Genomic DNA, 15,391 nt, shown 5'->3' with positions numbered 1-15,391 from the left:
TTGGACTGGTTCTTCCTAGGAGGAAGACAGCCTCCCTCAGCCCTGGTTCTCCGCAGCTTGGAGGACCTTATCTTTTCACCATGCCTCCATTCAGTCCCCTTTATTCTAATGTTAATCCTCTCCTCATCATCTTTTTGCAGCTCCTTACTGAATTTATGAGTAGTTATTGTTCAAGACTGTTTATGAATAAAATAGAAGATTTAAGGTACATAAAGTGTGGATTGGATGTGAGGTTATCTGCCTGGATAGACACGCAGCTCAACATGTGATGAGGCCAAAACAGTGGCAAGACAGCTAGAGCAGGCGCAACTTCTCTGGCCCACGCCCTGTGCCGCATCCTTGCGGCTAGGCCCAGGCCCACAGGTGGAGCTACACAGACCACAGCTCAAACCCATCAAGTCAAAGACCCACAAAGACGTGTGTATTGACCCAAAAGGCCCAGGAAGCATATGAAGCTGAGAAAGAGCAATACCTGGACAAGGCAGAAAGGGCCTGGGACAAAGTGGAGCAAACCACATATGATGTCATAAATGCTATAGATGGAGTTAAGATTCAACCGACCACGGCCCAGTTAAGGTCCAAATATGCACACTACCATTTATCATCCAGAAAATATCTTTCCCTCCTAACTGAAGGCAACTCAGATTTAAGTTTGGAGGAGTAAGCTATTTAGGAGTCTATCAACCAAGATTGCGACAACATTGTAAAGGGGGCCATCTTCGAAGCAGAGAGCAGGATAAACCGCCTGCAAGAAACAGGTTCTCAATGCTCCCGCTTTTCCAGGTGCTCAACCAAGTCAAAGAGATCTGTATGTTCAGACCTAGCTTTGGTTAGCTTAGCGGCTGCTAAGGCACAGGCGTGTGTCCATTATAGCAAACAAGAAGCAACCTTGAGAGCTGAGCTGGAAGCCTCACGTCTCGAAAAAGAACCAACAGCAGCTGAGGCTCAAGCTAGGGCTCTTGAAGCTGCCATAGAAGAGGAAGGCGAGGACAGCCAGCTCAATGAAATTGAGGCAGAGGTCTGCACACCATGCACTGCAGACTATGAACTGAACCATAGTAGCCAGTACACAGTTAATGAGATCACATACTTCACCATGAATACAAATTATTTCTACGATGATCCAGATGCAGATATGCATACAAAGGCACCACAACTGGTTTGTAATTCAAGCACGTGCACACAGGAAGATGTGCTACCTTGGGGCTAAACTCAGACTCTCTAGAGAACCGGGTTCAACCCACAGCCACCGAAGGACCTTCATTAAAAGTATGAGGAATGCACGCCATGCACCATCCCTGTATGTCTGATCAGCTGGACTCTGCTCTTCTGTCTAATCCATAAACTGCCATGTCACACCCATTTGGCAAACACCCCATGGTACTCTGAGGGAAACCTCCAGCATGACAGATCTTGCCAATACCTGATTTGCCGCAAGCTTGTCAACAGAGGATTCACCAGGTTTGATGTCCTTCCTGAAAATAGAGCTTCCCAGAATGCTACCAGGGAGCTAGATATCACTTCAGGTGAGGAGCTCAATCTGCTGGCTAAAAGGTTAGGTAATGAACCCTCAGTCTATGCAAAGTGGCTCAGGTCAGCACTGCAAGTGATCCTGCAGCCCCTATGAACGCAGTATGAGACAGACTGGAGGAGTGCTATGGCCGGCCAGAGGTGACTGAGTATGCACTGCTAAAAAAGGTGGAGAGCTTCCCTAAGATCTCAAACAAAGACAGCCTCAAATTATGAGAACTGGGAGACCTATTGCCTGAACTGGAGTTGGCGAAAGCTGACCCATATCTAACCGGGCATGGATATCTTGACACAGCTCGTGGAGTGAACCCATTGTGGAGAAATTGCCACATAGCTTGCAAGAAAAATGGATCTCACTAGGCTCAAAATATAAAGAAGAATATCTATGTGCCTTCCTTCCTTTTTTCGGTGTTCTCAATTTAATCTGCGACTCGGCTAAGTCAGGAATGATGCAAGCTTTGCCTTTGGGGTCCCTAGTATGGTTAATACAACTCACCTCAGGAATGAAGAGCCAATCACAAGAGATGGTGACTATAGAACACCAGTTTCAGTTCACAAAACAGTTGTATCTCCTATCACATCCAAGAGAAGATAGCGGACCCTGACAAGCAGTGTCCTCTACATAGGAAGCCTCAACCACTAAAGGCATGTCACGGCTTTAGAAACAAGCCTCTAGAAGAGATGCTCAAGAAAATATGCACAGGGACCTTGGAATCTGATGCTGCTTATGCAGAGCTCACCCTTCTAGAGATGGTAAGGCAGCCATCGAGTGTGAGGAGTGGGCAGGGACAAACATGTCACTGTTCTCCATATAGACCCTGTTAAATCCAATCCAAGCCTTCCAGAGTATGGTGGAGAAAGAGCATTGCAACCTGAGATCACATCCCAATGCACTCAAGTATATGGGAAGGACCAGGGGGCAAGATCCTGTTTAAAAAAAAGCTTAGTTAAAGTGTTCCCCAAAGGCCAGCCTGCAAGAGCAATGGAAATGTATGCCATTATACAGTAGATGATCAAAGAAACAGATCACTAGCTAAATCAGAATTCTTTGACTTGTTTGTTCTGCACGGGGACAACTCTTCATACACACTCAAACCATACTCAGGAGCATTAGAGACAGCAGGAAGAAGAACAAATGGTTATATGATAGAGTCTGTGGAAAGTAGTACCAAACTACCTACAGTGATAGGATGCAACCAGCTACCATACTGTAAAAGAGTGCCTCCGAAACCCCGCTCAGTCAGTTGGCTCAGAAGGATACTATGGTCAATGGTATCAAAAGCTGCTGAGAGATCAAATAAGAATAACAGAGTTGCACTCCCTCCGCCCTTCTCCTGATAAAGGTCATCCGTCAGGGCAACCAAGGCTGAGACCGATTTGAATGTACACTTACTCCACATGGCGTTCCAAGAGCTTTCATCTATTTTTTATTTAAATCTTGTTCCTAGAGTGACTTATAAACAGTATGTGACCTCACAGTTTCCTCCAATAAAATGGTATATGTTATCGATAGAGTATCCCTGCCAAATCTTGCTGATTAATGAATAAAAGCTTCAAATGGTGTTAGGGCCTTTCCACGTTGTTTTACCACAAGGAAGCTGCTGAAATAAAGAGCCTGATGTAACTGAAACTGGGGAACTGCATCATTTTTAAATTGGATTTTCATTTGTGCTGCTGATTTGAGGTTTAAACCAACATAAAAACCCTTGATATGATAAAGTCTTGAATTGTAGGAATTTATTTCATTTGAAGAAAAATAGATGGCTAAGTATGGGAGGCATGGTTTTACACCAGTGAAAGGGGTTTACAGTGGTTTCCAACTTTTTACTAGCATGTATGATAAAGGGAAGACCCCTCAATTCTTGCAAAGTAAACCCCATTTGTTCAATATCTAGCCAGGTTTTATTTGTGGAATTAAGTACAAAATGAGGTGGGAAGCGTCATAATAAAGCTGTTTCTTGGGGATGCCCAACCCACCTTTCCTGCATTGCAGTAAAGGTTAATTTTAGTTAGCCTTTGTTTCTGCCCTTGATGTATAAAAGAAACTTGGAGTTGTTGCCATTTGTTGAGTGTATCTTTAGAGATTAGAACTGGAACAGCCTGAAACAAAAAGTTTAATTGTGGCAGAATGTCATTTTAATAGCAGCCACCCCACCCAGCCAGGATAGGGAGTAATGTTTCCTTTCTTTTAATTTACAAACTGTATCTTTAATGACAGGACTAAAATTCAATTGTTGGTTTAGCCAGTTTTTTTAAATGATCACTCCTAAATATTAGAAAGATTTTGTACAATTTTTCAACCAAGGATTCATGAATTTTTCCCCAGAATGTTCAGAAATCCATTGGATTCCATTAGTCTCCAGGGGATGGGGGTGGAGCATCTTAATCTGTCCACCACACATGCAGGAGGGGATCAGAGCCATACAGTGATCTGCCCGTAACAATCTGTCCCCCACATCGCCAGACCACCCCTTCCCCATATGGAGCAAAAAACAGAGGATGTCCTGTGCCCTATGTGTCAGACTATTTAGAACACCACTTTTTTTTAAAAAAAAGTAAAATAAACATCATTAAACAAACGTTATTGTCCAAAAGCCTTCCTAAAAAGGAAAGTCTTTGCCACACAGTGTAGGAATGGTCCAACATTTTATCTATTTATTTATTTAAAATATTTCTATCCTCCCTTCTACCCTATAATAGGGTGCTCAGGGCGGCTTACAATAAAATTGAACATGTACATAATAAAAATTGTACACAATAAAGATCACAAAAACATTAAAATAAATTAAAATACATAAAATGCAATTAAAATACATAAAATACTATATATACACACACATATTAACATAGAAGGCATAAAATCAGTGTCAGGCTCTACCCTCAGTCCCTCAGAAGTCTCCAGAACACCATCAGGGAGGGAGCAGAGTGGGCTTCTTGGGGTAAGGTATTCCAAAGCTTGGGGGCCACAACTGAAAAGGCTCTCTCCCATATGCCTGTCAGTCTAACATCTTTCATTCCAGGCACACAGAGGAGACCAGAGACAGATGATCTTAAATCCTGGGCAGGTACATATGGTACATATGGGCATAAGTGGTCCCTTGGGTACATTGGTCCAAGGCCGTTCAGGGCTTGAAAGGTCAGAACCAGCATTTTGAATTGGGCCTGGAAACAAACTGGGAGCCAGTGGAGTCAACAAGGCACAGGAGTGATATGCTCCCTGCGCTGCAATCCAGTCAACATTCCGGCTGCTACATTTTGAACCAACTACAATTTCCGAACCATTTTCAAAGGCAGCCCCACATAGAGTGCATTACTGTAATCAATCCTCGATGTCGCCAATGCATGTGTCCCTGTGGCTAGGTCAACTGCTTCCAGGAATGGGCACAGCTGGTAGACCAGTTTGAACTGGCCAAAAGTACTCCTGGCTACTGCAGCCACCTGATATTCAAGCAGCAGGGCAGGATCCAGGATGACTCCCGAACTGCAGACCTGCTCCTTCAAGAGAAATGCAACCACATCCAGAACAGGCTGCAGCCCTATCCCTGGCACAGCTTTCCCCTTGACAGCAACACTTCTGTCTTGTCTGGATTAAGTTGCATCCAGCCCTTCACAGCCTCAAGGCATTGTTTTAGGATAAGCACTCCCTCCCTGCAATCAGGTGGTAGGGAGAGGTAGATATTTTGCTGCTTGAGCTGGAGCAGCAAATGGATCCCCCACCCCAAGTCAAGGGAGTGTCCTGGCTACCCCATTGGAATCAGATTCAGAGGTGCTGATGTGCTTTTCTCCATTAGAATGCAAAATTTAACATTAGAGTGGTTCATAGATCAGCTTACAGATAACATAGGTCTCTGTGACATTACGATAGATTACGAAGCATGGCTACTCAAGTGAAGATGTTGTCAAGACGTGCCCCCTGAGGCCACTTAAATAGGCTCAGGGCAGGCTTGCTACGTGCATGAGAATTGTCTCTCAAACTGGGACTGCGCAAGCAAGCAGGAGCTCCATTGCAACTGCCGGTGCATCCTTGGCAACAGGGGAGGAGGCACATCAGCCAGTTCTTCCCCAGTCTCCTCCTGTCTTGCTGCCTGTTCCTCCCCCCTGCTGGGAGGTGGCTCAGGAGGACAGGCAGAGACTGGTGGGAGGAGGCTTATCAGCTGACTCTCTCTTTGACAGTTCAGGGGTGGGGCTGCACTTACAGGACTGCTGGAGTTCTAGCCTCCTTCCCCTGCAGACCACTAGGGCCCTCCCTGGGATCCCAGTCCCCTCCTCCTGCTCACTTTACCAAAACCAGAGGCTGTTTGGAAGGAGGCAAGGTCAGAGAACCAGTAAAATATACAGAGATACAGTGGACAGTCCCCTTCATAAGTGGGTACTTTGAGCTCACAGCAACCTCAGCATACAATGTGGGAGCTACCAGGCTAAGAGAAAAAGCAGATTCAAAGCAGGTAAAGTTTTTAACCTGTACAAAACCAGCACTGGAAGATTGCTCAGCATTCACCTAGACCACAAGTCCGCCAGACACACTTTGATGTAGTGCTCACACTGTACGATGAACGTCAGGAATTATTCACAGTTCCTACTGTATTTGCCCGAGAGTTCAACAGGAGCGTGGGGCAGGCACTGGCTAGCCTCCAAGGCATTCGTGGTTGTGCTGAGCTGTGCGACCTGGTTCCTCAGGGTCTGGTTCTCAAGTTGGAGGGCCTGGGTCTTGGCAAGCATGTTCTGTAGGATCCCACCCCCCGCACCCATCCATCCATCGTGAACCATGGTGTCCTGGCCTACCCAATTGCAGCTGAAGTTCTCTGTTATGTTTAATGCAAAATTTAACATGAGAGCAATTGATAGTTCAGTTTACAGATAACATGGGCCTTGCAACATTATAGGAGATTACTAGGCATGGCTACTCAAGCAAAGATGTCACAGCAACTTGACATGCCTCCTGAGACCACTTAAGTAGGTTCGGGGCAGGCTCATTACCTGTGCAGGAATTGTCTCCCGGATCGGGACTGGGCAAGCAAGAGGGCACTCATCGCTCTGCTGGCATGTCCTTGGTGACAGGGAAGAAGGCAGATCATCTGCTGACTGTCTCGTTGACAGCAGCTGAAGTCTTCAGTTTTAGTCTCCTCCCTCTGCAGGCCACTACACCCCGCCCCCCAGGATCCCAGTCCTCCTCCTCCTCCTGCTAGCTTTGCCAGGATTTCTCTGTGAGGTCCATGACAGGCACTTCTGAACAGAATGGGCTTTAAAGGGACATTTTATTTTAGCTAAGTAGCACAAACATAATCCACACTACTAACTATGCCACTTGACTCCTCTTCCCATAGGACCAAAGATACAGCCCCCAAACCCCAAATAATTTGCTATAAAGTACAGCCGTGGTTCCCAAACATTTTTCTCTGCAGGCCGCTTGAAAATTGCTGATGGTCTTGGTAGACCGTTGAATGAATTTTCCTGCCAGTTGTAGCAATAGTAATGCACTGTGCCAGGTTCTGCCTGGTTTTTCATTGTATTTTTGTTGCCTATTTTGTTTCTTATATATTGCATTTTGAGAGCCAGTGTGGTGTAGTGGTTAAGGTGTTGGACTACGACAATCCCCACACAGCCATGGAGCTCACTGAGTGACCTTGGGCCAGTCACTGCCTCTCAGCCTCAGAGGAAGGCAATGGTAGAACCACCTCTGAATACCACTTACCACGAAAACCCGATTCACAGGGTCGTCACAAGTCGGAATCAACTTGAAGGCAGTCCATTTTTTTCCATATTGCATTTTATAGTATTACAGTTGCATTCCATAGAACTGTAATGCAATAAAATACAAAAAAGAAGAAGCAACAGAAATACAATTAACAATCAACATGAATATTTAATGTGGGCATGTCACGGACTACCTGAATGGAGCAAGCAGGCCACTGGGGGTCTGTGGACCACAGTTCAGGAGCCCCAGGAATACAGTATATCTTAGGGTTTATGCGTGGCTTCCCCCCCTCCCATCCTGAGGAATTACTTGTGCATGTTGAAAGAGATGGGAAGAAATGGCTGCTACTGCTACCCTCTAACATCTGCTACCTTTGCTTATTGAACATGAACAACTATACATGTAAGCATGTGCAGATATGTATACATGGAATACAAAAGTACTAAATGCAAATATAAATTCTCCAAGCAAAACAAAAAATTTCTCCAAACAATATGGATGATAAGTGGATGAGATCTCCAGGACTATATCTCATTTTCAAGGCCTACTTCAACAAGCCTTTTAAGTAGAGACCTGATCCCAGCCTGCATCTGTGTTGGAATTACTTTTTAAGATATTTTTAAAGCTTTTTTTTAAAAGACGTTTTTAATGATGTTTTGTTTTAATATATTTTAAAGTCTGTTTTTATTATGTTTTAGAGTGTTTTTAGTGTTTTTGTTTGCTGTCCTGGGCTCTTACTGGGAGGAAGGGCAGGATATATATTTAATAAATAAGTAAATAAAATAGATAAATAAACGTCATACTTCTTCAGAATCAATATCACTCAAGTGCAATATAAAAATTTTGATATTTAGAAAACTTTCTAAGATAATATCATACGTTATAATGCATTCAAATTCAAGCCTATATTCCAAAAGTGAAGTAATTTTGAATCCTTCAAAATTCAAAATAATGATGCCGATATACAGAAACTGCTGCTGCTTACCAAAGTTTGGCCGATGTCTTACGTGGGGGATCAGTTTGTTTGGTAAAATGTATTTGGTAAGCAACAGCAGCAGTTTGTGTATATTTTTAAAACACCAAATTATTATTTTTAAAAATATTCTAATCCCTTTTTATTGCAATTCTTCAAGTTATAGCCCTTCAGGTTGAACTGAAATGATTAAGTGCTCATAGAAGGATCAAGGTAGGTGTATTATCAAATGGATGATGACATTTTACATTTTATTTTAAGAAAGAAAGAAAGGTGTGAGGCACTAAGGGGATTTATGGCTGCCATCTATGAATGATTCTCCAATCTGATTCTGAAGAATAATGAAAAGAGATGCAATCCGGGAGATCTTGTCAGTTTATCACCTGTATTGTTTGGAGATCTTTTGTTTTGTTTTGAATATAGTGACGATAGTGTGGAGAATTTGTATTTTGTAATTTTGTACACATATCTGCACATGCTTACATGTATAATTGTTCATGCCTAAATAACAATTATTTTTGATATAATTATTTTTCACTTGGGTTCCTATGACTTTGTCTTTTGTTAACTGTATGGGTAATGCCATTAAAGAGGGCTCAAGGCAGGCTCCCCTAGGGCAGAGTTCCAGAGCCAGGGTGCAACTACCAGACTACAGGGCATTGACGGGACACACAAAAGGGCCTCCCTTGTTGACTTTACTCAGTGGGCAGGGCTCATATGGGAAAAAGTTCTCCTGGCCCTAAACCATAAACCTCACTAGCAAACCACTTATTTGCTGTTGTATCTAAGTAAGGCAAAATCTCACCTAGTCTGCAGAGAAAGCTGATGTGCTGGAATAGACTGCAAGACACATTGTTCAGGTTCTTCTTTCTGACCGGGTTCACACATAATGCTAAGCCAAACGTTGGCTTAGTCTGTACCAGCAAATGCGGGAGTCCTGGAGCAAAGGTTCTTGGGCGCTGCACTCCCGCTGCTGCTGTGCTACCTAGGGCAAAGCCATGGTTTGGCTCAATGTTATGACCAAACCCAGGCTCATGGTTTGTTCTTGCTCCAGACAATATGAAAATGATGTGCTGGAATGTCTCACTAAAGTTGAAAACTAGCCCTTCACAGAGGGGTTCCAGAGTAGAGCTCTTCTTATTGTGCAAATTTTCTACCTACATGAAGTATTTGGGAGGGTTTTCAATGCAGAAAAACATTTTAAAATATAATCCCCCTCTAGCCTGAAGTGAGTGACACACAGGCCATTATTCCACTTCAGACTTATTCTTGCTGCATTTGTAGTCCCAGCCTTTGTTTTGTGCAAACCACTGTTTGCCTAGTACCAAATCATCGTTTGGTGTTGCCTCTGAACTGGTCCTCTCTGCAGGGGAAATGGGAGGTTTTGTTTTGGCATCTGTTGGAGGCTCTGTGGATAACACTGGTGTTCCTCATCTTGGTTGGCACAGGGAAGGAATGTTCTTTTGAGCAACTAGAGCATGTTCGGGAGATGCAAGAGAAATTGGCTCGACTGCATTTCAGCCGGGATGTCTGTGTGGAGGAACTCGCTGAGGACCAGAAAAAAACTGTGGCTGACAGGAACCTAGATCAGCTGCTGACAAATGTGAGTGCTGTAATGAACCTGCTATCCTTTTTCTGACTGAGAGATTCTCACCCTCTCCTGCCTCCTTCTTCAACCTGGAACTGAAACTGAGTCACAAATGTTGTCCAGCATCAGGCATGTTCAGGTGTTTCCATGTATCCATGGATTGGGGGGGATGCACACAAACCCCACCATCCTTACGCATGTTGCCTCGTGTGCTTAGTACGTGACTGTACCTATGTTGAGTGGGGAAGGTCTACAGGAAGTTTTTACTAAGTCACTCAAATGTAAGAACACCTTGTGCGATTGAGGTCCCCTGCTTTATTTCATTCATTGGCAATCACTTGTGGCTGAGTAAGATTGTCTTCCAAGATAAGGTCTTTAACAGGGGGTCCGTAAGTGACTGTGGATGCCAATTCTGGATCCGCACAGCCTCTCACAGTGAAGACATAGGTTTCCAGATGGAAGATGGTCGTTATGAGGATTTGTTTGACGTGCCTTCCGCTTAGCTTGTTTGTCCCATTCGCCCTGTATTCGTGCTTCTTCAAAGTCCACAGCACTTGATAATAGCCAAACTCCATTTGGGACGTTCATGGGCCAAGACTTCCCAGTTGTCAATGTTCATGTTACATTTTTTTAGATTTGCTTTAAGATCATCTTTAAACCTCTTTTGCTGTCCACCGATGCTCCATTTTCCATCCTTAAGTTGGGAGTAAAGTAGCTGCTTTGGAAGGCGGTGATTAGGCATTTGAACAACATGGCCAGTCCAGCGCAGTTTATGTTGAAGGATCATTGTTTCAACACTGGTAGTCTTTGCTTCTTTCAAAATGCTAACTTTAGTCCATCTGTCTTCCAAAGTAATTTGCAGAATTTTCTGGAGGCAGCGTTGGTGGAATCTTTCAAGAAGTTTAGTGGTGTTTATAAATGGTCCATGTTTCACAGGCATACAGTAAGGTCGGTAGTACAATGGCTTTGTAAATAAGCATTTTGGTCTCCCTGCGAATATCCCGATCCTCGAACACTCTACGCTTCATTTGGGAGAATGCGGCACTCGCAGAGCTCAGACGATGTTGAATTTCAGCATCAATGCCAGTTTTTACAGAGAGATGGCTGCCGAGATTATTTATTTATTTATTTATTTATTTATTTCATTTTTAAACCGCCCATAGCGAATAGCTCTCTGGGCGGTGAACAAAACAAGATTAAAATACAATATTACAATAAAATTACAATAAAATCAGCAACAAGTTAAACGAAAAAAAAAAATTAAATGAAACACATTGAACATTAAAATGCCTGGGAGTATAGCCAGGTCTTAACCTGGCGCCTAAAAGAAAGTACCGAAGGCGCCAGGCGTATCTCCACAGGTAGGCTGTTCCACAGTTCGGGGGCCACCACAGAAAAGGCCCTAGATCTAATAACAATCCTCCGGGCAACCTGATGAGTTGGTACCCGGAGGAGGGCCTTGGATATTGAACGAAGTGAACGGGTAGGTTCATAGCGGGAGAGGCGTTCCACAAGGTATTGTGGTCCCACACCGTGTAAGGCTTTATAGGTCAAAACCAGCACCTTGAATCTGGCTCGGAAACAAATAGGCAGCCAGTGCAGGCGGGCCAGGACAGGTGTTATATGCGCAGACCAGCGGAGATAGGGGAAGTTATCAACGTTCTTCAATGTCACACCATTAAGCTGGATTGATGATGCTACAGAGGGACTAGTTCGCACCTGTTGATGAAGCTCTTTGGGTTTTTTTAATATTAAGTGAGAGCCCAAGCTGTCCATATGCTTCTGCAAAGGCATTTAGGATAGTTTGAAGATCTTTCTCTGAATGTGTGGAGACTACATTATCATTGGCATATTGAAGTTCTACTTTTTGCTTTCAGCCTACTGAGATTAAAAAGCTTTCCATCTGTTCGATATATGATTTCCATACCAGTAGGAAGTTTCCCCTCAACAAGGTGTAGAATCATAGCAATGGAGATAGCAAATAAGGAAGGAGTAATGATGCATCCCTGTTTTACAAAAAGTGTGAAGTTAAAATCTACCTTAACGCAAACACAGTGCTCCAAACAAAGTTAAGGTACAGACATATAATTATAAAATGATATCAAAAATTTAATATGTATATGAATAGCCAATATAAAATCCCTATAGATATTTTCATATGATAATAAAAAAGGCCAGCAAAATAATCAGTGCCCATATACAATAAAATACAAAATATATGATATAGTCAAGATAATATCAATGTAGAGATAAAGGGCAACTTGTGAACAGTGCCCAATAACCCGTAATGGGTTACCAGAGACACTTCACCATAAGAATACTTAGACCACCTGTATGCCAATAAACTGTCTAAATAACTATAAATTAACATACAAAAATTCCAAAATGCAGATCACACATATACCTAGCAAAGAATTACTGACACAAAAAAACTTGTTACAGCAAAAGGGCCAAACTGCTTCCTGTTACAACAAAGGGGCCCAATTTAAATCTTCATTTAGTCCATTTGGCACCATCGTCTTCAAGGAGTATATCCAAAAGAGTTCTCTTCTTTTCAATTTTGCTTCCAGTTGTCTTCCTACTCCTGAGACCTTCTCAATAGTCCAAAATTTTGCATCATTTTCAGTATGTCCACAGCTTATGAAATGTTTTACCATGGGAGCATGCAATTAATTTAATTTAATGCAATTTTATGTTCACTAATTCTCATTTTGATTTTTCTGGTTGTCATGGTTGAGCAAAATAGTTGAGCAGATTCAGATGAGATATGGCATGTACTGAGTGGCTGGAGGAGTAGTTCCCACAGCTGTGTTACATCTAACATAAGAACATAAGAAGAGCCTGCTGGATCAGGCCAGTGGCCCATCTAGTCCAGCATCCTGTTCTCACAGCGGCTAACCAGGTGCCTGGGGGAAGCCCGCAAGCAGGACCTGAGTGCAAGAACATCTGCAGGCTTACCCTCCTACAATGACTTGGCTGATTAGATATTTAAAATACAGCAACATCCTTGGGATATGTTACGTTGGCAAAATTGTCAATATATTTTTTATAATTGATTGACAGAAGGAAATGGTATGTATTATATATATATATATACAAAATTATTTCACTCATTGTTAAAATGTCTGTTGTATTATTTTGTAACAATTCACTATTATTTTCATGCAGAACAACTGAGTTAATTATAGCCCACGTATCAGTTCATATCTTAGAACAATACACAAAAGTAAGTGGATTTATGGCATCTGTTTTAACAGCTGTACAGCATTCTTCACTCGGAGGCATTCACCATTAGTAGTTAATGTTCTTAATTATATTTTTTGCCCTTTGCAGTGTATACTCATCATGAAAGCAAGTGAAGAAGACTAACTGTCGAAACGCGTTTGGCTCTGTTATACATTTTGCAATTTATTACATATGGCCATGGACTTATGCGTATTGGCCACTATTCACAAGTTGCCCTTTATCTCTACATTTAGATTATCTTGACTATATCATATATTTTGTATTTTATTGTATATGGGCACTGATTTTTCTATTATTTTGCTGGCTTTTTATTATTATATGAAAAATATCTATAGGGATTTTAAATTGACTTTTTGTATACATATTAAATTTTTGATATCATTTTATAATTATATGTCTGCATCCCTGTTTTGTGCCTGATCCGACTCTGAATGGATTGAAAGCCATTGTTGTCCAAAATTGTTGCTGACATGTTGTCATGAAGGAGTCGCAAAATATTCACAAATTTATCAGGGCATCCAGTTTTCAGAAGAATGGTCCAGAGAGCGGTTCGATTCACAGTGTCAAAGGCCTTCGTCAGATCAATAAACGTCATATATAAAGGTCGATTCTGCTCCCAGCATTTTTCTTGAAGCTGTCATGCAGTGAAGATCATGTCCACTGTCCCCCTGGAAGGGCGGAAACCATTTTGAGATTCAGGGAGGACATCCTCTGAGATCGGCAGGAGGTGATTTGAGAGGATCCTTGCAAGGATTTTACTTGCGGTAGCAAGATGAGAGATACCTCGATAGTTCCCGCAATCTGTTCTACCACCCTTCTCAAAAAGGGTGATGATTATGGCGTCCCTAAAGTCTTCCGGGATCTTCTCCCTCATCCAGATTTTTTCGATGAGCTTCTGAAGTTGTTGTGTAAGTTCAGGCTCACCTTCTTTAAAGACTTCAGCAGGAATCCCATCAGGTCCACTAGCTTTGTTGTTCTTCATTTGATTGATGGCTTTACTGACTTCATCCAAATTAGGGGATACTGCAAGCTCATCTCTAGTTTGTTGTTGTGCAATTTACGAGAAGACCTCATCACCCACGATAGAGTTACGATTGAGGAGGTCATGGTAATGCTCTTTCCAGCGCAGTGCAATAGACTCTTTATCCTTAAGAAGTTTGGTACCATCCATTGAGCGTAAGGGATTTGTACCGTAATTTGTTGGTGCATAGATGGCCTTTGTGGCATTAAAAAAGCCCCGTGCATTGTGAGCATCTGCAAAGTGTTGGTTTTCTTCAGCTTTCTTTATCCACCAGGCGTTCTTAAATTCTCTAGTTCTTCTTTGGACCTCAGCCTTTGCACTGGCATAGATTTTTTTCTTAGCAGCACAGTTAATGTCTTTTTGCCATATCTGGAAGGCTTTCCTTGTCGATGATACGTTCAATCTCACTATCATTCTCATCAAACCAATCCTGATGTTTCTTAGTTTGGTATCCAATAGTTTGTTCACATGCTGCAATAATGGATGTCTTCAGTTTAATCCAGTGTTCCTCGACATTTTCAGGGAGTTCCGTCAGTAGATGTTTCTTGAGAGTTGTTTGAAAGCAAGCTCACTTAATAGGATCTTGAAGGGCATGGATATTCATTTTACGCCTTGGTTTTCTTCCTTGGAGCCTACGTTGAGGAACAATATTAATGGCCATAGTGGATCGAATTAATCACTGATCTGTCCAGCAGTCATCAGCACTCTTCAAGGTCCTAGTGAGGAGTGCATCACGACGATCTCTGCCACGGACAATTACGTAATCCAGAAGATGCCAGTGTTTTGACCGAGGGTGCTTCCATGATGTTTTAAATTTATTTTTCTGATGAAAGAGTGTGTTTGTAATAACAAGATTATGCTCTGCACATTTAGTCAGAAGTAGAATGCCATTCAGGTTGCTATTGCTAACTCCTTCTTTCCCAATGGTTTCTGGCCATAAATCGAAATCACACCCAACTCTTGCACTGAAATCACCCAAGAGGATAATTGTATCCTCCTTAGGTATCTCTGATAAGATAGTGTCCAGCTGGTTATAAAAAATTTCCTTGATGTCTTCATCAGCATCTAACGTTGGTGCATAAGCACTTACAATAGTTGCCTGCTGGTTTTTGGCAAGTTTTAACTGGAGAGTTGAGAGTTGTTCATTAATGCCAATTGGAACTTCTGACAAGAGCTTCACAAGATTATTTTTAATAGCAAAGCCTACTCCATGTATTTGTCATTCTTGTTCAGGCAGTCCTTTCCAGAAGAAGGTATAACCTCCTTTTTCTTCCTTCAGTTGTCCTTCTCCTGCTCTTTGAGTTTCTTGGAGTGCTGCTGTGTCAATATTAAAATGTC

At 42.4% G+C, this 15,391-nt stretch overlaps 1 protein-coding gene across 9 annotated transcripts in view; it reads left to right on the top strand.

Annotated features, from left to right (window-relative positions):
- Nucleotides 1-15,391, top strand: part of CCDC28B (coiled-coil domain containing 28B) — a 46,756-nt gene that overhangs the window by 12,854 nt on the left and 18,511 nt on the right. For all 9 annotated transcript variants that reach the window (XM_061597453.1, XM_061597452.1, XM_061597450.1 and 6 more), the window contains one exon: nucleotides 9,647-9,801. In XM_061597453.1, coding sequence (XP_061453437.1) covers nucleotides 9,647-9,801 — 155 coding nt within the window. The remainder of the gene's footprint in view (nucleotides 1-9,646; nucleotides 9,802-15,391) is intronic.

This window comes from Rhineura floridana, chromosome 15 (assembly GCF_030035675.1).
Source record: "Rhineura floridana isolate rRhiFlo1 chromosome 15, rRhiFlo1.hap2, whole genome shotgun sequence".
NCBI lineage: Eukaryota > Metazoa > Chordata > Lepidosauria > Squamata > Rhineuridae > Rhineura > Rhineura floridana.
This window is presented reverse-complemented; position numbering and strand designations above follow the sequence as displayed.